Raw genomic sequence first — 23991 nt, forward strand, 5'->3', positions numbered from 1 at the left:
CAGAGGACATAAACCTGTTCCAAAAGCCCAGGCCCTAACAAAAAATAAAATAAAATAATAAAATAATAAAATAATAAAATAATAAAATAAAATAAAATTAAATTAAATTAAATAAAAAAATCAGTATCTTCTTGGCATGTAGGTAACAGCAGTTAGTCTGGAATTAGCCAGAACAGGTTTTTGTTTTTAAATAGTGACAAGTAATTTGGTCCAAATGTAAATAATAAACGAAAATGAAACATTATTTCACCAGCATCATTATATGTACCTTTGACATTTGTTTTTCGTGTCTGAATGGTAAGTTTTAATAAAAAGTGGCCACTACATGGATTTTCCACTAGAGGGAAGTCTGACACCCAGAATATGGTGATGAAAGGCTGGAGCCAGCTGTTTATTTTCAGGTGTTTCCTGATATTGTAGTAGGACAACACAGGAAAATGTCTATTGTCTTTTATTCTTTGAGGTGCTGGAGAGGCCGTTGGTGCTTTGTGTGTACTTTAATGACTGAATTGGACTTGTATTTGTATAGCACAGATGTCTGTGGGCATTGATGTGGAGTTTTGAAGTCGAGAGCAGGGCTGGAGGAGAACAGAGACAGAGAAATGATGTCTGAGCCCCCAGATGGCCAGAATCACCTTTTGGGGGATTTTCATACGCTGAAAGCATCAGTCAACCAAGTTCCTGTCTCACTGCCCTCACGCCTCTGAGGAGAGGCAGATTAATGTTTGCTCTAATTAATTTATCATGGACTAGATACGTTGTCGGTTCACCCCTCAGACTGTATATCTCAAGTCTAGACAAAGCCTTTGAGAGCACTCTGTTCAAGTTTAAGAGGAGGTTGGTGTTTTGAGAGGTTCACAGAAGTGCTTTAGGTATGCAGCGAGGCAGCAGGAGGAAACACATGGCATTTCCAGGACGGATGGCATACAATAAATGGCCCAGCCTAATGCAGGCCAGGAAGCGGGATCAGAGCAGGCGCTGCCTTCCTCTTCTCCCCACAGGAGAACAGAGCGTCCTAGTTCAAGGGTTTACACCACAAGTAATAAACTGCCATAAAACCCATCCGTAATCACAAGCAAACAGAACTGCACGAGACCTGGCCCTGTAAATTGTAGTGCGAAAGACAGAAAAGGATCCACAGAAGGACCAAAGGAGCCTGCTAACTGTTGCTGGAGATATTCAATTAAATTTTAGCTAATCCATGTGGGATTATAGTTCAAACGAGCTCAGAGTATACCTCACACCTCTGATGTGCTGGAAGACGCAGATCCACAGGGCTTCTCGAGCCTCTCTGACAGTTCCTTGCTAAAAGGGAAGCAGCATTTCATCTTCCCTCTGCTGTGCTCTTCCCCCAGTCTCCCCACTTTAGGCTCTGGAACTTGCTGTGAATGGAGCCGAATCAACAGCTTGTCAGGGACCTAATCCAGCAAATGTGGGCTGGTTGTCTAGCAGGAATGTGTAGATAGACAGTGGAAAGATGGTGCTGTCTAATCAAATATTTGAGGAGCAGCCCACACAGAGGTGAACCAGGATATGAATGTTTTCTTCTTCCATTCAGGGAAGGTACAAATTCCTCTCCCTCACCTCCAAACATAGAAAGTGTGCTTTTCTGGAGGAAACCATGCTCCTTCTGGGATCGTTCAGACAGAGTCCTGGCTGTGGCCATGCATGGGTCTACAACCCTGGTCTTCCTGAGGAATGAGGACCGCAGTGCCTGGTAGCCTTACTGGCCATGACCCACCATGACACAAGTTGGCTGAGGAGATCTGGCTACCTTTTTTCTCCTTCTCTTTCCCTCTGTTGTCTCTTTGTATGTGGTGAGGGTTACACATGCTCTACACAATGAGAAATTCATGTCCGTGTCAAGTAGTAAGCCAAATACAACACTATGGAAATGGTACTATGTACTCGAGTTTGATGTGGTGTTGGACGTGTGCTTTAAGGAAGACTCACAGCCTAAGTAATGTAATGCATCCAAGGCACACCATTTTCAATAACATAGCAGGATAAACCTGGATGCACAGAGTTGCGTTTTTATGTGTCTACAGCAGCAAAGCCTGTGTTTTGCCGTGGCATTTTATTTCTGTTACTTCTTGGCATCCTATTTTGTGAATGCTCCGAGTTGAGTTGTGATGCAAATCCTCTGCTGTAGAAATAAAACTAATAAATGGGTGCTGGGCAGCACGGACTAGGCAGTTTTGAAAGCCTGTTATTTATGAAATAAAAGTTGAAAATAGAAAATGAGCATATGGAAGAAGTTGCTGTCACAGATCATCCCCCCGGCTGAGAGAATTAGAGCACGGTTTACTTAACTTTCATTTGTGAGGAAGACAGGATGCTGCTATAGCTTGTCAGAAAAATTATTTGAGGCTGAGAAAAATGGAAAGAACCCAAGGCTTTTAAGAATTATTCTTAAACTGAATCCAGTTGTCTCAGGGGAAAGAGCTGGATGTGGCAGTGGTCACTGCCTGTAACACCGATCCTTTTATTCCCGCCTACACAACCCCCTGTGCACTCCTAACAAGAGAGGCTCCAATGTACTAAAGCATGGTTATTTCCCAACCATAAATATGCAAATCCCTATCCCTTAAAGGGGGGTGATTTACTGGCTAACCAAAGCGCCAGGATTACTGCTTTTGTCCCGCATTTGTATGGTGACTGACTCAATGGGGTCCCGGCCCATGATTGACACTACAGCAAGACAAATAAATGAAGAGCCGCGCTTCTGTTCTAACATATGCAGCCACATGCCTTCAGCAAACAAGTGGTCTTGGCTTCTCCTCCCACCTCCCACTGCCTTAATGCCAGCAGAGCATGGAAGGGGGGTAAAACTTGATTTTTCTCAGCCTGCTTCAGTAGGATAGATGGGAACAACAGCCTACATCCCCTGTTGTTCCTGATTTCCCCAGTTCTTATGACTGTGCTGGTCTGAGTTACCTTGAGTTTGGTTCAATACAAGAGAAAGATGCTTCTGGGCCATGGAAAAGACAAAGCTAGTTGTCTAGTTACACAAGGGCAAATAAGATAGACAAAATAGAAACCCATGTAAATGTAAAAAACAAAACAAAACAAAAACCAACTAAGCACCCAGAGGATATTCATTGCCCCTAGTGAAATCTAAGAAGAATTTCTCTTAGGTAAGGAACATGTTTCTTTCTTTATATATGGCTAGTATCTTTTGGGCCAAGCATTTGACCACAAGTAATTTCATTAATTTATTAGTCAATTCAATCTATAATCTTTGTTTCTTGGGCAGGCTTAAATCTCCAGAAGCACACGGTCCCCAGACTGTTGGATGTGAAGTACAAAATGAATGAGCCAAACACGCTACATGGATGTGACTGTGTAAAATACCCTAATAGGAAAGGTACAAAATGCATAATTTTTGGTCAGTGCAAATAACATTGGTGCAAAACACACCTGCCTGAAAATTTCACTGCCTTTTGTTTTACTTACAGAGGAGATGAATTAGGAGAGATGTCTTATATGAGCTCCCTTATATGTTTCCGTTCACAAGACTTAGAATTTGTTTCCAAAGTGGTTTGTGTGTTAGATATTTTTCATGCAATACAAAACAAGACTTAAAGTTTAAATTCCATTTTGTTTCTAGCATGTAACTATCTGCTGTTGAGTCAACATTCCTTCTTCTCTAGACAAAGCCTTTTTTTTTTTTTTTTTTTGAAGTAGCACAGCATTCAGCAATCCGAACTCCTCAGTTTCTCAACAATTCAGAGCAAAACCACAAGGAAAACAAGACATTCATATTTGAAATTCATATTTGAAATGGTACAAATGTCTTGATGGAGTGATAGTCATGAAAGGTTTCAAAGCAAAACTGGCAGAAAGGTAAAGGACTCAGCTTCTCCATCCAGTTCATGGCCCAGTGCATTAACTTACACAAACTTCTTTGTTTCACTCAGTCTTGTGAACAATTTTGTGTGCAATCTGCCCATGCAGAGGACACACACACAGCCTTGCTTTTCTGAAAATAGGAAGAGTCAAAGGGAGGCGATTCATAGAACCACAGAATGGTTTAGATTGGAAAAGACCTCTGGCGATCATTAATTTCTTCACTTCTAGTTGTTTTCTTGTTTTTTTTGACCACCTTTCTCAGTTTGGTCAGTGGTTGCTCCTTTGAACTGGCAGGGAAAAATCTACCAGACAGCATCCATCCCCCTGCATCAAGATTCAGCAACACTAGCACTGCTTACAAGCAGCTTGGTTTGGTTTGTGCTATCTGAAGCTATCTATTTCTTATATCTCTCCACTGCCACCGTTACCTACTGTCTAGATACTTTGTGGTCTGTTTGCAGGATATTGCTTTTTTTAAAAAAAAAAAAAACAAAAAACTGGCAACTGCTGAGGAAAAGAAGATAAAGACTTGCCGTGCAGCTTAATATTGGAAGTGTTTCTGCAAATATAACCAGGAATTAGGTTGTCACCAGTTGCCTCTTTTGACCCAAGCAAGATAAAATCTATTTTAAAGTTACATCAATCTGAAGAAGAAATAGAGGTGGTGCTAGGAACCTCCAACAGTTCTGTAACATGAACATGCAGAGATTACTTTCCTGGGCACAGAAGAATTAAATAAATGAAAAACATCTCCCAGTTTCCAGGTCCAAGCTTTTGGTTGGGACCTGTATGTTTCCTGTAGAGTTGGATTAAATTTGGGCCAATCTTCTGGTTCAGTTTCCTCTGAAAGAGAAATTTCATGCACAAGAAAAATGTTTAGAAGCTGAAATCACAAGAAGGCCAATCACAAGAAGGCCAATAACAGATGTACATCAAAATGACTATTGCTCCAAGAGGGATTGATAAAAATAATACATTTCATTAAGTGACTCTATTCCTTTCATCTTCTCTCAGAAAGGCAGCAAACTGAATCTGGTCAAGCTATGAAGCTTTCTTATCTCTTTATACTCACTGTTTACTCACTGCCATCCCTCTCCTTACCTGAACTCTTCTCCCTTTTCCATGCAACACTCGGCCAAAGTCCCTTGACCCAGAGCTTTCAAATTCTTGAGCAGTTTTGCATATTTCTTTGCTGCAGGCAGAAGCTTACACTGAACTCTTGCTTCCAGTGATTTCAATATCTGCTGCAATCACACCAATCGGTTTCGGTGACTTTTAACCCAACAGGAACAATAGCGACTGCTTAAATGGTGACACTTAAACTGCCATAAATGTGTTTCAGAGTAAATAACTTATTTAAATATGTCCACTCAAAACTCCTCGAGCTACTGCCTCAAGTTCCTGAAAGGCAGAGGGAGAGAAAACTGGTTATATTGTGTTCCTATTTAGGAGGTTAATTTCACAAGCAGAAAGTTTAGAAGCATGATGGGTCGGACAAAGTAAGTTTAGGTTTTGTCAGTATTTAGCAGCTTTGGCCAAGGTTGTAGGTGTCAGTGAAGTGATCCATGAGTTTGCATCCACTGTGTATTAATCTGAGCAAGAGAGAAACAGGTAAGGAGTTGTGTCAGTTTGTGGTCCAGGTTCAGGTATAAAGCCTACAAAAAAGGTTGGGGGAAGAGGATTTTTTTTTTTCCAGTTTCTCAAAATCATTTATATTGCTGTGAGTCACACACACTTTCTTCTGATGTTGTCGATTGAGCTACAGGTCACAGATTTGTGTTTAGCCCAGCTGGTGGCACATGTAGATTGTCGTGCGTCTGATGGCAGTGAGGCAGCCTATGTAAAAATGCATGGATGGTCTCAGCCAAGTTTTAATTAGGCAGCTGTCCTCATTATGGAACAAGTTTAGCAATTTGCTATAACAGGCAATTCCAGTTGCAGCGTGAAGGATAAAATAGACTGGTGTGTTAACTGCTGGCTCACCCTACAAAAGAGCACCCCACGGGCAGGGCTGTGATGAATGGAGCTTGGGGACGAGTTGTACTGATGATGCTCAGGTCTATTCTTGCTTTGTGGCCCAAGGAGTTTGGTTTCCCCGAGCTCTGGTCCATCTGGCAACTAAGCTTCTTGTCCTGTGATAGTTTTCATCTTTCTCCTCCACAACTGCCTAATTTTGGGTTCCCTACCTTTCCTTCAGCTACAGTTTTGGCACCGATGGGCTTCTGTTTGTCTTTCCTGGGTTTTAAACACCGTATCTACTTTAACCACTTAGTAATATTTCTTTTTTGAAGAACTGTTATTTCAACAGGCTGAAACATATTTGAAGACTCCTGGATATTACATGTTAAAAGCTATAGATTGCTTCCATGGGCAGGGATCTGACACTCTAGCTTTTGTCTAAGACCAGTACCAGTGAGAATGCAGGATGAAATTTCATAAAACATCTGCTTTTAATTATGAACACGTGGCACTTATTCAACAGGATCGATATTTTGGGGTACTCCTGATCTTGGAGGTGGTGAAAGGCAATGATTGATTAGACCAGAAGTCTTCAACCATTTTTAACTTGCAAATCTCCCCCTTTTACAGCTCCAGTTACCAGTGGGGCTGCATATGTCCTGTGAATTTTATCCTACTTGCAGTAAATTTGTCTTTCTTTCCTGTCTTACATGAATGCCACAGAAGTTATCCATGGGTGTGTAGGTATTGCTGGGCTATGGTTTGAAAACCATGAGATTACTCAAGCTGCAGCACCCATGCCTGTGTAAATCAGTCCTAGGATGCTCTTCTGCACAGCAAGACAAGGTTTTGTGTCCCAAATCAGTCCATATTTCACTTAGAGAAGTAGTGCCTTGTAAGCCTTGCAGCCTGGCAGCACCAGAGTACCTGCCAATGTTTTAAAAGTCTTTCCATGAAGAATATTTGCAGAATGGGTTTATTGGTTTAAATAGCTGTGTGGCCTGCAAGTTTGTCAGGTTAAAAATGCAATAGGAAACCACCGTCAACACTGCACCACCAGCTGAGGAGGATCTGGAGACACTCCGTCGAACGGTCAAGAAGAAATTCACTTTAAATACACCTTGGACTGCTGCCTAGAAGGAGGGAGGGATGCAGTAGCTGAGGTTTACATTACAAGCTCTGTTTCTACCAATAAACCAGAGCGGACAGACGTGTCCATCTGCACTGTTTCAGGGCACTGCACTTAAAAGTGACTTTTTCCTTTTGCTAGATGTTGGCTGCTCCTCTTGGCATCGGTGGCAAAAATGCCTCTAATTCAGCTGGAGCATGCTGGGGCCCTTGGAGAATACTTATGGCAATGCATGCATGTATGGTCTGCAATAGAATCGAAAGACACAAAAATCAGTCTTTATTTCCTCATGTATAAGCTAATGGCTCACGTGGAAGATTAAAATCCACCAACTGAACCTCAGCTGCATTCAGTGGAATCACAAGTTGCTTAGGAGAAAGATGGAGCTGCAGGATGAAACGTAAATATTTAGCAGAAGCAATGACACAACACATGTCTAAACATGACCAACAATTTTAAAGTTCAGGATTTAAGGAAAGAAGATTTCCAAACATATGACTATAAAGACGGGAATTTTAGGGAGCCATTTCTTCAGCATGCCTAGCAATTATGATAAAAACAGTAATTCTGACCGTAAAGCAGTCATTTAAATAGAAGTCCAGGGATAAACTCTTGTATCTCTACAGGAAAGCAGTCCTCTCTTCAACCCTCATCCCCATGTCCTCTGTGCTGTTACCAACTCTGGAACTCACCTGACTCAGCTGAGACAATTCAACTCAGTACAGTAAAAAAATATTCACTTTCTGATGGATTTCTTTCTTACGTTGTAATGTGTTGAATTGGATCAGCATAAGGGCTGAACAATAATATGGGTAGGTTCTTGGAAAAGAGAGAATCGACATTAGCTATGGGACCAGGTCCTTGTATTTTGGAGCTGTGAGTTCTACCTAGTCCAAGCCAACAGCTCTTCTTTCTCCCTTGTGTCTATTATCTTTAATCCCTCTTTTGCTCTTGGCATCATGCCCTTATATCTTCTTGTTCTCTACTTTTTAACCTTGCTTTCCCTCTATGTCACTACGGTCTTCAAAAAGGATTGTTCGTCACCACTTTTATTAGCAGAAAGAAAAACAGAGGAAGACCACAAGAATGGAGGAAACCACAGAATAAATATCAATTGAACTTCACCATGAGCACTCCTTTTGATCCACAGCAAAAATAAATAAATGCTTCCATATCAGCTGGTAAGGAGAGGTGAACAATTCTGCTAAGTACTGATGATTTGTTGTCTAGAATATTGTTCTTTTCATTTTATGTCTTGCAGAAGCAATGACAACATGTCTGAAAATGTCATTACTACTAAACATTAAAGAAGATTCAGAGATTTTTTCTTCCCTCTCCTCAACTCATTTATTTTAATTGTAGATATTCTCATCAACACGCAAATATAATCGTAGCTCCTGACACATATGCGTGGAATAGCACCTGATGTCTGTTCTCAGTATTACTGGTTGTAACTAAACGTGACAGAGCCTTGCCCAATGGGTATTTCACAGAACTGATAGTTTAGCTGCTCAGCCAGCTTTGTTTAAAAGCAACGAGAGGCAGTGCAAAATCAACATTTGGTAGCTATGGTATGTATAAACATCATGTTGACCTGACTTCAGGACAAGTGCTCATTTTTTTCTCCTATGATTAAGGAAACCTCTTCACTGGAGAACACCCTGGCCGGTGCAGATCGGGCTGCAAGTCCACGTGTTTGAGCAGCTCCCTGCATCTCCCCCACCATCTGCTCCTGTCCTCAGATCACCCTCTTTGACGTACTGGCCCAGCTGCCCTGTGGCCGCGTTCACAGCTCACTAATTGCTCTAGCTGAGAAATAACCACGGGACAGCACAGACAGATGCCAGCACAGCGCGGGGCGGCAGGCGGGAAGTGCAGCGATGGGGAACGGGCTCTTGATGGTGGCTGAAGCGAAGCCACGGGCTCGCAGCATGCCGCACAGCAAGTGTAAATCAAGCAAAACACAGGTTGCTGCCTCTTCATCCTGCTTGGCAGGGGACTAGCAGCCCTGGGACCAGGTTGTCGGCTGGGTGAGGATGATCCAGACTCGATTTTATTTGTGAGGTTCCCTCCTCTCTTTGCATCTGGCTCTGATGCCCGTTGTGTCCTCCATCGGCAGCCCAGCAGAGAGCCAGTGCAGGCGTCTCCCCCTCCTCAATGTGAAATAGTTTAGATTAGCAAACTGAATCAGCCAGGGCTGGTCAAGCTATTGGGATAGTGACCAGGGGAAGAGGGGCAATATGTGGAAGCAGTGAAATCTGGACTGTAAAGCTTTCCTGAAACCCCAGACTCAGACCAGGCACCCTGGGTAGCTTGTAGGGGGGTGATAAAAACCTTGTGAAATCGTGATGTCTGCGCTACGTGAACTACTGGAGCGAGTTTAGAGGAGGGCTAGTGAGATGATGAGAGGACTGGAGCACCTGTCATACGAGCATAGGCTGAAAGAACCTGGCCTGTTTAGCCTGGAAATGAGGAGACCGAGGGGAGACTTCATCAATGTGTATAAGCATCTGCGGGGAAGGTATCGAGAGGATGGAGCCGGTCTCCTTTCACTTGTGCCCAGTGACAGGATGAGAAGCAACGGGCACAAAGTGAAGCACGGGAGGTTCCAGCTCAGTATGAGGGGACACTTTGCTGTGAGGGTGACAGAGCAGGCTCTGAGGAGCACCTCCACACCGAGCCGAGGAGCTGCGCACCTGCAGCGCCCGCCTCGCCCCCTCAGCGGGCAGGGCCGGCCGGTGGCCGCCGCCTCCCTCCCGCCCCCTCAGCCCCCAGCCCCAGCGGCCATAAGAGGCGGCGGCGGCGGGGCCGGGCCGGCAGCGGCGGGGCGGCCGCCATGAAGTCGCCTCAGGCGCAGCGCCCGGCGAGCCACGGTAGGGTGGCGGGGGGCCGCCAGGTCTACCCTCGCGGCACGGGGGGCCGCCAGGTCTACCCTCGCAGCGCGGGGGTGCTCGGTGGCTCCTTCACCCGCTTCTTTCTGTCTTTCTCCCTTCCTTCAGGCTCCGGCCGTCGCCCCGCGGAGCTGCCGGAGGAGGAGGAGGGCGACTTGGCGGAGGCGCTGGGCGAGTTCGAGGCGGTGCTGGAGGATTTCGCCTGCCCCGCCGGCCGGCGCCGCTTCCATTACGGCGAGCACCTGGAGCGCATGAAGCGGCGGAGCAGCGCCAGCACCAGCGACCTCAGCGACTCGGAGAGTGAGTGACGGGGACGGGGAGACCCCGAGGGTGGCTGCCTGACCCTGCCCGGGCATCCCCACTTCTGGGGGGCATGGGGGTTTATCCCTTGTGGCTTGTTTTAGGGGAGGAGCGCAGGGTGTTGGTGAGCCCAGGGTTGCCTCCCCCAGTGTCGCAGGGATCTGTTTGTTGCATGTCAGGTAAAGGAAAAAAGTGGTTCTAGAGGAAATAAGGCTGGAAAACTTGGTGTCTTCACACCAAGTCAAGCTGCCAGCTGGTAAAACATTGAGGTATCTTCTAGCCTTACGATAGAAAAAAGGTGTTCCTAAGTAAAATAGGAACCAATGGGGCTGTTCAGTTGCATCTTAGTAGCCTGAACATCAGTGGGATGAGCAGGAACTGAAGTACGCTTTCCAGAAGAGACTGAAACAAATCCAGGCTTCTGGCTTGGTGAGCAGAGCTGTTCTCACTCTTCTGGACGTGATAAACTCAGGCAACTCACATCTGAGCATACTTGGCATGCACAAACAGCATGCAGAGAGCTTGGAACAGGAAAGGTGGGAAGAGGGTATTGACTGGTGACCTTCTCTGAGCAAGAAAAATCTACAGTGGGAGCTAAGTTCTTATTCTAGCAAACTAGAAAAGTCTTACCCCTCTCAAATTCACTAGTCAGGGAGAGAATATCTTCCCTGTGCTCCTTGGCAGTGATAGAATCAAGTGCTGCTCTGTCAGAGGTAAGTTCTGTTTAAAAACAAGCTATCCCCACTTTTTTTTAGTTCCTAAACTGTTTCATTCATGCTTATCTTCATCAGACTTCCTTTGTTTGTCAGTTACTTGCAATAAAATTGTTCCTTTCTGCTGTGCATCTTTTCAGTGCGCATCTTTGACTTCCTAGAGGATAAACTCTGACAGCACAGCTTCTCAAACTTATCAGAGCTGTTTATTTCATCAAGGGGTAGGACTGATTTCATTTCAGTCACGGGCAGTTTTTTAACTGCCCTGAACTTGGATTCCTTGCCTAGCCATGTCTTTGGATTTTGTTTGTAGTCAGTGGAGACGTGTGGATCAGGATGTTAATCCATTGCTGCTTCATAATGGAGCGGGTGAATTATTCCTTGCAAGTAAGTATTCTTCTCTCCTGCTGAGGGAGATTTAGGAATGTATGCCTGATCTAGGTCAAACACCATCCTTTTATATGGCTGAGGGTGTATAAGCTGAGGCCTGCCTTCAGTGAATCAAACTGGAGTATGGGAGCATTTCTGTAAATTCAGGTCTGTTATTAATAGCAATAGTACAGCCCTAGTATTACAATTTCTTGTGCAGTCTTTCAGTGTTATAATTTCTTATCCTCTTGTATACTCTTATGGAAAATAAGAAGCACATAAATCAATAGCCATTATCCAGTGTTGGGAAAGTGAAGAAAGAAAACAAAACAGTATCAAGAACTTAAGCTCTATCCATGCAAAAAGGGTGCTTGTAGTTGCTTGGCATATCTGCTGTGGTTCTGTAAACTTGCATCTTGAACAGTGCTTAAAATTGCTGTTAGGATTGGAAGGAAGGGCGTTTTAGGGAAGGTATTCGTCTGACAGGGCAGAAGACCTCATGAGAGACCACATACTCATGCAAATTGGCAGACAAGATCTTCAGGAAGGTCTGGAAAATGGTGTCATAAAGCTTAATTGATTTAGACAGAATAACATTAATGGGGTAGCCTGATAGATGGGGTTGAGGACTTGGTGCAGAGCCATCAGGGATCCTGAGTTAGAAACATGTCAAGCATCCCAGTGACAACCTGTACTGGGGTTCCTCCCTTACTCATGTGTGATGTGGAGGGTGGTTCTGCACAAACTGGAAGTCACTGACTTGTTGATGCTGGCATACACTGAGCCAGGAGGTGCACTAAGAGACCTGTTGGGGTCCAGCTGTCTCCAGCATATGAGGATATGTTTAAGGGGAAAAAACAAAACAAAAAAGCCATTCTTTTTCTTTTCTCGGAAAAGGCCCAGTAAGACGCTTTTTTTCCTAAAGGCATCATTCCATGCAGACAACTTGTTTTGGAGCTGTAGTAGGATCGGAGAGGGAATGCAGACTTATGAAGAGCTCCTTTTATAAAACAGGCTCCAGTGGCTGATGTAATCCAGCTACACTCCCTATGTCCATTTTAAGAATAGGTATAGGGAGTTTTCTATTTATCTTTCTGTTCAAACTCAAGTTTTTTTCCTTTGGTCTCTATCCTTTAGGGCAAGTAGTGCTGAATAGCTGACCTCACTATTCCCGTGGTAACACTTGAGTTAAACTTCACTATAGGATCAAGGGAAAAACTGGGCTGAAAGATCAAGCTATTGAAACACAAATCTGCAACAACACAGAAGTGCCAACAATATTCTCTGTAGGTAGTTTGAGTTATGATCTTGTTCATGGAGGCTCTTTCGATCTTTGCAGAACTCTGTTATCTGACACTGTAAGCTATTCCAAGTACACTTTGTAATGTATTTACAGAACAGTTCAGACTGTCATATTTTAGTACTATACCTTGTTAGAGTAATCTAATCATCTTAACTGATGTATGCCTAGCATTCAACCACTCCACGTATCTTTCTGCCACTCCTGTGGTGATACCTTTGATTCTAGGGTGGGACTGTAAGGGGAGGTAATGTTTAAACTCTCTATTTCAGGGCATCTGAATCAATCTTAAATTTAACTTTCCTGGAAGCTAGTGGCTGATATAAAACAGCATTATGACCATTTGATAGTAGGGTAAGGAAAGCATTTCCTGAGGCTTACACTGTGAGGATGTCTATTTGATTTAAACAGAAGTATTTATAAAAGGTCTTTATTATTACAGCTAAGTTTGCAAATACTATGCAGCTTTTGTTCTTTTTGTTAGAACCTTATGTTCTTCTTAAGGAAGCTGGCACCAAAAATACTAATTGAAATTCTTACATTACGTATTTCAGCATCTTAAGGACAGGAAAAAAAAATTGAAGACTACGTTGGAAAATGGACTTGATAGGATGAGATGTGGGAGAGCCAAGCACTGTTAACTTGACTGAATGATCTCTGGATGAGGTTTGCCTTGGCTGTGGTTAAGTATTGTACATAACACAACAGACTCTAGATCTTACAGTAATAAGTGTTAGCATGTGCAGATGTTCACGATGAGCTTAGTGCTTGGCCCACAAGCATTACATTAACCACAACAGCTGATGGGGTCAGTGCTGGAAATCATGATGCAATTGGGGATTTAGTCCAATGCTCATTCTTGAGTGAATACCAATTCTGTTTCAACTTGATGTATTCAACTGAATCAAAGTGTAACAGCTTCATGCTTTGGGTTGTTGATTATGCTGAAACTTCTGAGCTAAAGGACACCTTTTGCTATTTACTGCCTGTGTTGGTTGTGATAAAATAGGATTTGTGTTAGAGAGTGCTGTTTTGTCAAAAATCCACTAGTGTAAATGCAACAACACTGTCAAATTTACAGAGAATTTGCTACTCGTGTGTTGGAATAAGCCTAGGACTCGGAGGAATGGCATGAAGCTGCTTCAGGGGGAGGTCAGGCTGCATATTAGAAGGTTTTTCACTGAGAGGGTGGTTGGGCATGGGACCGTCTCCCTAGGGCAGTGGTCACAGCACCAAGCTGCTGGAGTTCAAGAAGTGTTTGGACAACTCTCAGACACATGGTCTGATTTTTACTGCATGTCTGCTCAACTCATTTTGCTTAACAAAACACAGCAGTGTCAGGACACTCAAGTTTAGGCTTGGGATAATGAACCAAAAGTGAGACTTGATGAGAGGCTAAGAAGGGAAGCACTCTAGCATTTCTTGCACCAAAGTTATAATAATACCTAGAGGCTAAACCGTAATTTGGTGTTGTACACTCTGAAATGGTTTGATCTTTAGCTACAGATGCATCTTCTTTCTGAAACAGGTTCAGTTTCCAGTCTGCCTATTAAAAAGCATCACAAAATAAAATGCATCAATTCTTTTCTTTTGCTGATAAAGCCTGCAGCACATCTTCTTAGTCACTTGTAGGAGAATGCAAATGCTTTCTGACAAACACCTCCTGGCTTTTAAACTCCTCAACTGACCATGAGGACAGCTACAACTCTGTGTGCTGGAACAATGCCTCTGCTATCTAGAGCAGAAGCATCAGCCACTGTTAATACTGCAGCACTCACCCTCAAAAGCAAGCTTATATCTGCACCTTTTCTACATCTTGTAATACAAAGACATCAGAAATGACTAAAGAGATGAAATAGTTTCCAAATGACTCACTAGACTGAAGTGTCAGCCTAGAGATGACTCGGCTTGGGTGGGGACAAGCTTGTCTTCCAGAACACCATGAGTGACAGTAGGAAAGTGGCTGCTACCTCGCCCAGTCTGAAAAAAAAATAAAAATCAAAGCAGCACGCTTCATATAAGAGCTCTTTCTTTGCATGGTGTATAGTTAAACTATAAACTATATGCCTTAAGGTATCGTGGATGTTAAAAGCTTACATACTCAAAATAACTAGATAAATACACGGGATGGGGGAGGTACATCCTCAAGGGACTATTTTATGCTAAGAAGTTACTGGTCACTTAGAAACTATGTTGATTTGTACATCGTTAGAACCTGGTGGAGTTGCTTTAAATTATCTGTTTGCACCTGCTCCACTCAAACTCTTGTAGGCATCTGCTGTGAGAAACAGGAAGCAGAGTAGACAAGCCTTTGGTTGTGGTGACCAGTCCCAATCTTGCACGATCAAGAGGAGAACATTTCTAGGAGTTGGATTGCCTGTGCAGATTCCTAATGGCCTGTCTCTAAGATGAATGTGATACAATATTTATAAAGGGGAAAAAAAAGAGAAGACTTCATTTTATGAGAACTTTTTATTAATTCACCTGAAAAATACTGTTTTATTAAATTACTAAGACATTTAAGGAGAAGAAAACCCAGGGGTCTCAGGTATGTAAGCTTCTTCAATGTAAGAAGTGTGCTTTTTGGTAAGATTTTCATTTTTTTTCATTTTTGCCTCTCCAGCATGCTTGTTGCTCTACTGCCTCGTGAGTAGTAAGCATGATGGGTGTGTGGGGTGGCAAATTCTCTGTATAATGAGGCTGTACTTGCACATCTGAATTTGTCTTCCTAGATTGCTTCCTCATAACTTGTAAACATGTGACTTGAAGTCTTTTAAATCATTAAGCCTAGACATGTAAATAATAAGTGTGAGATTTTTTGGGGTCACCATTGGAACAGATGGCTAGGCAAAAGACAGTGAACAATGCTGTGAAATGTGACTGTGATTGTGATCAAAATAAACCCAATCCTTGAGGGCTGCAGCATATGGACCACAGAGCTCGTTTCGCAATGCATGTTCCTCACTCCAGCTAGTGGCATTAGAAATTCCAGACTTTATTTTTATTTTCTTAGCAAGTAGCCTCTGTTCTGCCTGGCACTGAGTCATGCACTCTGTTCATTAAATGCTGACTATCAGTACACAGTGAACTCACGATCTGTGAACACTTAAGTGGAATTGTAAAACTCCTCTGAAAACTTGAGGGGAGTTTTCTTAAACTCTCCTTAGTGAAAATTACAGCAAAAATCTTACTGACTTGGTGTTTCTTAAAACTGTATCCCGATCTATGGTACTAGAAAGAACATACCATTAGGTCAGACAGCTGAACTTTTCCATTGTCTGTTTTAAAATGAAAAGTTTGAGGTTTTCCTCCTTCAGTTAATTACTGTCCAGAACCTTTCAATTGTTCGCTTTCTGTAAATATAGCATGTTCCCATGGTATTGCAGTGTTGTTTTTTGTGGTTTATCTATATATTGGAACAGCAAAGGGCAATACTAACTACATATTGCACTGCCAAAGTAAAACACACCCGTATTTATTTCAAACCCATAATTTTGCAGCTATTGGCTTAGTTGAACTCGTGTAAATCAGCTCAGTAGCTTAGCTATCAGAATTTAAGGTCTCTTCTTAAAGAGACAATGTTATAGCACTGGTTTTTCTTAGAAACTGCCCCCTTTGGCTTTTTTTATGTGCACACAGGCATGAGAACCAAAATGCAAAACCCCAGGAAAAGAAGCAATGACTGCAGGAAACCCACATCGCAGTGGGAGAGCAGGGGCTGGATGAGGAAGGACAGCAGCAAGAGATCCTTGGCATCAGCCTCCAGCTATTAGGTTGCAGGGGAGGTTGTATCTGCATGGCAGTGGAAATCTTCCAAAGCCCCTTTTTTGAAGGCAAATGAACTAGTCTTGGCTGTGGTAGCTGGTAGAGAACAAGGACTGAAATACCCTTTTCCCAGAGCTTTCTGCCCTGGAGCCACGCTTGCCAGACTTGGTATTTTTGCGCAGTGAATACTGTAAGAACTCTTTAACAGCGCATTGCTTCCAGGTTTTTATAATAAACCTGATGGTTGGGCTTTATTCCTCCCATCACCAAAACTTCTGCTGCTTGTTGGCAAGTGTAAGCTAAAGTCAGTACCTAAAATCTTTGGTTTTTGAGAGATATAGGGATTTTTTTTTTCTTGAAACAACAGATAATATTAAAACCCATCAAAAGGTAGCTCTGTCTTGTAAAAACCTTTCATCTCTTGTAATTTTTCCAGCACTGGAAGGAAGACACTTAAATATTTAAAGCAATGCTTCTGTCTTCTTTACGACAAGGCAAAGAGAAAATATTTCCCAGGTTTGCGGAAACAAGCATGAAATAATATTTCCTGGTTTGATGTGTTGTTGTGAAGTGGGTGGTCAGTACTTTCAAGTAGAAGGGCTGTGGAGAAAGCTACAAAAAGAATCAAGGGTGACTGCTAATTCAGGTGTGTGAATGGATGTGAGTAAGATTTGTATCACAGAATCATCTAGGTTGGAAGAGCCCTCCAAGATCACCGAGTCCAACCTCTGACCTAACACTAACAGTCCCCACTAAACCATATCACTGAGCTCTACATCTAAACGTCTTTTAAAGACCTCGAGGGTTGGTGACTCCACCACTTCCCTGGGCAGCCCATTCCAATGCCGCACAACCCTATCAGTAAAGAAGCTCTTCCTAATTTCCAACCTAAACCTCCCCTGGCGCAACTTTAAGTGGCTGATTAACCTTTTTTAAGGTGAATTGCCTTCAAGTATTCACAAAACGAATGCTTTTATTCCAGCTATATGTAAGAACAACTGGAGCTTTGGATGGGGTGCATGAGGTTTGTGATACAGATTCCCAGGATCACTACATCTGGTGTCTGGATGCTAGCAGCACAGGCTGCACATTAAAAGCATACTCAGCTTTCTAGCCAGTGTTCTCTGGATTATTTCTTATTAATTCATGTAACTCTAAAGCCTTTAAAGTACTAAATTACTTGAAAGCTCATGTTCTGCTTTTCCCAACTGTGCTACCTCAGACATATGTTTCAACTTCTGTCTGTTCTTTCAGTGTGGTGTTCTCTTGGCTTCTGCCCTGTTTATGTGAGGTGTTATTTGGCTTTTTCATAATGGTAGGGGTTTTGTCCTGATCAGTTAAAACTTTCCATTCTCAGTCCCTTGTTCACTGGGGTTTGCATCTTGGCTACAAAGATGTGGTTTTAGTTGAAAGCTGCTCCATGAGCTGAGTTCAGGAATAAATTTGTCATACCTTTAACTATTACTTTAAGACCACTAATATGCTAGGATTTGTGTTCATTGTATGGTGCTGGTCAGATAATGTTGCAGAGCAGTGTTGGCTCTTCTCTCCTCCCTTAGATTTGTTAGGTTTTGATCTTTTTAGGAGCTGCTTCTAAAAGATACTTCTTTAAATTCCTGTTTTCAAAACCTTCTTGTAGTTCTGCTTTGTATTCCCCAAATCTGTCTGAAATTTCTGAGTAGGCTGGGTTTGATCTGCTCAGGCTTAGAGAGGCCAACAAACACTTAAGAGTGAAGATATTTCACAATGAAAACCCAGTGTGAAGAAGCACCCTGCTTGTTCTGAGCAAGAAATACCAGCCAACAGCTGATCTGGCCAAGCAGAGTTCCCAGGCATCAATGTCACCTCACTGCTCAGTTTGCATGTGGGTAGCATGGGCATTTACTGGAGCAGGAGCTGAGCTGATTGCAGAGGGCACTGCTCAAGGTCTGGTACTGCGATGGGTCAGCATACATGAAAGAGGGAAATCCTCCAGGGTGAAGCTTCTCACAGACCTTGGCAAGGAGAGCTCTGGTCCTGCTGCGTCTCGCTAACTCAGTGTGGCTATCTTCATTTAACCAGGGCAGTCATCTCCTGGCATAGCAAACGGGACAGATGTCCAAAAAATGTGACAATTCACACTTGGATGGCCCTGGTGGTGCAGTGTAACCGCCTCTTGGCCAGGGCTCTAAAGACAAATGCGACAAGTGCTGCAGGTAGGCAAATCACTGGCTTCAGTGGCAATCATCACCCTGTGTAATGACATAAATTTATGCTAGGAAATGTGCCAAATAGAGACCACTGCCACAGTCACATCACAATGATTTGTTCTTTTGGTAGAGCTACAATTTTCAGATCAATTTTCAGCTCAAAACTGCAGTAACTACCAGTTCTGGTCTCTAACACAAAGGCAATTCCTCCTTCCAGTGAAAACACGACTAATACTTTGCGTGAGCTGCACGCATCAAGAGGGAAGATAGCAATTGGTATTTGTGAAGCTTTAGGACTGCCTTGAAATCCAGGAACATCAGAATGATGTTGGAACCTTTCCCATTGCTTTCCCATTGCACATAAAGCTTCATTTAAAAGACCAGCTAAAATAAGATTGCAGACATCTTGTGTATAGATTAGCTGCTTCATGAACTCAAGAGTCGAGCAGGAAGGCATTTCTGTTCTGAACTGGGCACTGCTTTTGCTGTGTGTCATTGCCACAGCAATGGCAAGCTGTGTAATTATGCTTTATGTAACAGTACTTCTGAGGGACTCTTCTTGTCATAGAGCTCTTAATTTAGATTTTTAAATAGCTTTCGAAAACTTCAAGTAACTGAAATCTCCCAAGATATTGTAAATCCTACAGGCTGTACTGTGTTTAACTTGGTGGATGTGGGATAACTGCAGTTCCTGTAATATTTCCTGGCTGATGCTGACTGCAGGGAAAGCTGACGGTTTGTTCTAGGAGGTGAAATTGGGCCTGGGACTATGAGCTGTTTAACAGTAGGTGTGGGAGCCACAACTTTCAAACAATACATAATTGATTCATCTCTCTGGCATTAAAGTCTGTAGACTTCAGTTTTACAGACTCTGGAGCCTGTATCAGAAACATCCAATTTCTCTCTTTAATTCTATTGCAAAATTTAAGCAGGTGGTGTTCTTAACTTGCATTGTTGCTTTTTAACAGGTGCAGACTCGCTCTACAGGAACAGTCTTAGCCTCAGCGATGAAAAGCTTAACTCTCCAACTGCGTCTACTCCAAGTTTACCATCTCCATCAGTAACTCCATGTAAAGGTAAGCTTAATACTAATTGTTGACACTTCTGAATTCTCAGCTTATATAGGGTTCTTCCTTTGGGCAAGCATTTGCACAAATGCATGGACTCTTGGTTTTGAATGACCACAGAACTAAGGATTATGGTTAAGCACACCATGGGTGCAAGTATTATTCTGCTTTTGATCATCAGTTCATCCACACTTCTTCACGTGTTATCCAGCAACTCTTCTGGTCTTGAAACCTAATGAAAGTTAGTTCTTTTGGTTGATCAGAATCTGTGGCACTATTCAAAGAATACTCGCGTCAGAATTAACTGAAGTCTAAATGTTCCAGCTAGGTAGAGAAATACTTAGCCAGAATGGAGGGGTGCAGTGTGTGACTTCATAAACCTTTCAAGTTAAAATGATTATTCAGATCCATGTAGACCCTACACTGCTGATTCAACCCAAGCACTAGTAATTCCTTCCTCCTTTGTAGCTGTAGAGTTTAAGAACAGTTTGTCTTGCAGCTGATCTAACTCACCAGAAGGCTTTTCATACAGGAACTTAAATTAAGCCTGGACTAGAAATACCAATAAATGTAACAAACATGCATGCACTAAACGGTGCTGTTCTAACTGGTGTTCTCATGCATGCTCAAGTGTTTTTCACTTTCATGTGTTTCATGTGTTGACCAGTCACAAATAAAATGTTCTCTTACTGTTTACCATGATACCAGAGAGAAATGAGTCATAGTTAATAAGAAGCAGGGGGTTAAAAAATGTCTCAGTTAAACTGGTACTATTGAGTTAATGCTTTGCCAAGAGTTGCACTAAAGGTCAAGATCTTCCTGATGAGAAGATAGAAATAGGTAGAACCAGCTTGGAATAGACCCCAGAAGTGAAGTACGGAAGCCACTTGACATAAAACTAGATTGGATGGAGCCAGTGGCATTCTCAAGAGTGGGAACTTAAGTGCATGTTTGAATTTTAAATTTATAACGTGGATCAAGATCGAAGGATATAACACCTCAGCCACTGATACTGATGGGACTTAAGAGGCTTAGATTTGGGCAGGGCTGGGAGCAGTTGTGTAGGGTTTGGCTAGGGCCACGAAGGCAGTATCTGAAAATACAGAGTAAGGAAAAATGGAAGAATCCTACAGTAGTGGACATGGCTGAGTTGACCTACAACTTTTTTCCCCCACTTCCTTTTCTCCTTCTAAAGGAAGCTAAAATTTTTTATCTATATATTTGGCAAAAGCAAAGTAAACCCCTGTTTAGCTATCTCCCCTGTTTTCTAAGAATATATCTGGACTGCAGCAACCCAGTTGAACTTATCTGAAAATAATCTGGAGCAGGTTTGATACTGCTGAAAACAATTTTGGGAGTTGTGTGGTTCCACTCATTTATTTTTGGTCAGACAAGTGTCATCTCTCTAACACTGGCTGTCTCTTTCTAATTTGCAGCAAAGCTTGGAGACACAAAGGAACTGGAAGAATTCATTGCTGATCTTGACAGAACACTAGCAAGTAAGTAGATTTTGAAGACTACTTCTTGCTTGTTGCTGTTGCTGCATGATGAAAGCCAATGTATTGGTGGGTGGGGGAAAGACTAGAAATAGTTTTATATAATGTAGCTGTGTTTTAGTTTGCTGGTTTGCATCATTGTGGTTAAGAAGGTAAAATAGACTGAGCTCTGGTCTCTGCCTAAATGTTCAAGGCATGCAGTTTAGCTCATGTGACAAAGGCTGCACTCCCATCTGCCTCTGTCCCTATCTAAGGCAGCTGCAGTTCGTATCTTCTTGTCAGACACTGCTTTAAGTCCTTAAAAATGCTAAGATATGAGTTTGTGCTTCTTAGTTATAAGGCTAACTGACTGGAGGAATATCTGTAGGTGAGGAATGCTTCTTATATCACACCTTGCTTTGTGGAAAAAGTTGATATCCCCATTTATTGCCTTAGATTAAATATTAAGCTCCTGTTTGATCTTGTTTTTACCAGGAATGGAATTTAGCAATCATTTCCTGTGTCACTGTCTGGAAATTGTATTTTCCAGTTATTCTACTGGGTTCTCCATTATGATTCGGGGTGGGGAACAAAATCCCCAACACATTCCCCATCCTATATTCTGCCTATTTCTGCCTATTCTTCTACTTCCTGCCCTATTTGTCTGGGGCATGAAAATGTTTTTGTTTTGTGGAACCGACTGTAGAACCCAAAACAACAAAACTTCATAGGACTAAACTGAAACAGAAGTATGTTTAAAAAAAAAAAAAAAACACACAACAAACAAAAACCTATGAACTGAGTTTCTTGTATTCATTAGGTAATTTCCCTTCCCTGTAATTCTTGAAGCTGTGGCCATCTGCCTTGGATTTAACTCAAGACATCTGCCCTTCTGAGCTTCCTACTTCCCTGTTTTCTTACTCTTATCTTGAATAAGAGAAGTGAAACCAGGATTAAGATATTTCTGGTTTCCTGACTTGTGTCCTGGATGCTAACTGTCCTTACCACTTGAACTTAATTGACTGATTGCTTTTCTGTAAAACTTGGATTTGAAGGTTTACATAGAACAAAGAAAAATCCCCAAATCAGCAAGTACTTACTCTGCTGTACCTCACAGAGCAGTGGTGCAGCAATTCTTAAGGGGCTGCTTGTAGTATATTGGTTTCATTGTCCCCTTGAAAGGCATATCTAAAGCGAGGCCAGGTTTTGCTACCTGCTGTGGTATTTTTACCAGCTAATCAAACCTTTGGTTATCTCAGCAGAGTCTCATTTATAGTGACACTTGTTTTAGTGATATGCTGTCATATGCTGAAGTTCTAGGAAAAGTCTAATTTCCATCTGCTATTTAATGCCACATTTTTGAGTATTATTGTACTTGGATGCTTGAGGTTGCACAGACCTTTGTGCAGATGCCTTTAGAAGCATAAAATTGTTGCCTTAAATTGTTGTATGTTAACCTTTTAGTTCATGTTTTTATTTAAAAAAAAAAAAAAAGGCATAGTTGCTGCCTGTCAGGCAGCTAGCAATCTTATTTAATACAGATTTTACAGCTCTTGTTTTGTATTTCCAGGTATGTGAGATGAATCTCTGGCATTGTTTGCCTATGAATGTCATCTGAAGGATAAGTGACATCAGTCGCTGAAAACTGCTGCCCTCGTCTGATAAATTTGTTACCCAAGATACTCATCGTCTGAACATAACCTTTGTAAACTCGTACAAGTATTTAACTGGCAAACATCAGTGTTGTCACTTTGCAGCAGGTGGAATCATGTAACTTAAGTGTTACAGCTATATTTTGCTTTAAAATATAGCTTAAATTTTAATTTAAAGTTGCTTTTATGAAAATATATTTGTAATTTTATATAGTTGAGAACTTTTAATGCTTTTTTTTTCCATTTATAATATATTTTTGTATACAAATAAACCCTAAACTGGAATCCAGATGTCTGAAACTTTCCTGTGAACTATGAAATGAACAAAAATTAAGCTCTTACTGAAAACAAAATCAAGCTTTAAAATATCTGAGGCTGTATTTCTTGTTAGGTGAAATGTATTTAAGTGGTCTTCATATGGGACTTCATGATGTTCTCTTCAAATTGATTAAGAGTATTTTGTACTATGTAAAATTAACTCAGTCTGGAAAATAAAATCAGTCAACCTTTTATATTAAGGCAAATCTGAAATAACACTTAGTACAGATTTGAACAATAGCACCTCTTTGAAACCCCATCTAAAAGCTATCTTTAAAATCACACTTCATTTAGTAGTAGGTACTAATGGGGAGGTTAGATATTCAGGCCCAAAAGCTTATGGAGATGCTGTAGCATAAAGAAAAGACTTAATGTCTGGATGTCTTTGAAACCAGACCCTTGGGTCCAAAACAGTCTTCATCCCTTTAAAAGGACCGTCTGGCCATCAATGTGCTGGAAGAGCGGAAGGTAAAGCTGTGGATTTTTTTGGTGAGGAACCTGATTCTTTCCATATGCATTAAGCACTGGAGATGTCATTGTGAGCTCTCCCCCAGCTGCTGCAGGCATTACGTGCAGCTCTGCTGTCTAAGCTGCTCATGCGATTGCCCTCTAATCCATTCAGGCAAAGTGAGCTGGACTTGTTTAAGCTGCAGGTCTTATTTTGACCCAAGCAGGTTAGCGAGCAGTCACAGAAGTGGTTCAAATATTGTGCTTATTGGATATGTTATCTTTGTGTGTGGCTGTGCCTGGAGAAGGATGTCTGCACTCATGGCACTGTGACCAGCCCATTGCTCGGGGAGCTGGGAGGATGGATTTGGACTTACCTTTTGCAGCCTGGAGAAAGCATAATCTGCTGCACATTTGAAAACTGGAGCATCACAAGCAGATTCATCTCTGCTTTGTTTTCAAAAACAAATAATAATCAAACTTGGATTATGCTAAATGCTGTATGTGTTCTCCAGTTTTCTTCGCTAAATAAGCAAATGAAATTCTGAACTGGATGCCAATCAGT

General features: G+C 42.1%; 1 protein-coding gene across 1 annotated transcript; it reads left to right on the forward strand.

Annotated features, from left to right (window-relative positions):
* The first annotated feature begins 9653 nt into the window (after nucleotides 1-9653).
* Nucleotides 9654-22950, forward strand: RGCC (regulator of cell cycle). The gene is made up of 5 exons (XM_027472340.3): nucleotides 9654-9813; nucleotides 9940-10131; nucleotides 19436-19543; nucleotides 20971-21033; nucleotides 22580-22950. The coding sequence occupies exons 1-5, from the start codon at nucleotides 9777-9779 to the stop codon at nucleotides 22585-22587; spliced, it is 408 nt and encodes a 135-aa protein (XP_027328141.1). The 5' UTR covers nucleotides 9654-9776; the 3' UTR covers nucleotides 22588-22950.
* The last annotated feature ends 1041 nt before the right edge of the window (nucleotides 22951-23991 follow it).

The sequence above is a fragment of the Anas platyrhynchos genome, chromosome 1 (genome assembly GCF_047663525.1).
Source record: "Anas platyrhynchos isolate ZD024472 breed Pekin duck chromosome 1, IASCAAS_PekinDuck_T2T, whole genome shotgun sequence".
Lineage (NCBI taxonomy): Eukaryota > Metazoa > Chordata > Aves > Anseriformes > Anatidae > Anas > Anas platyrhynchos.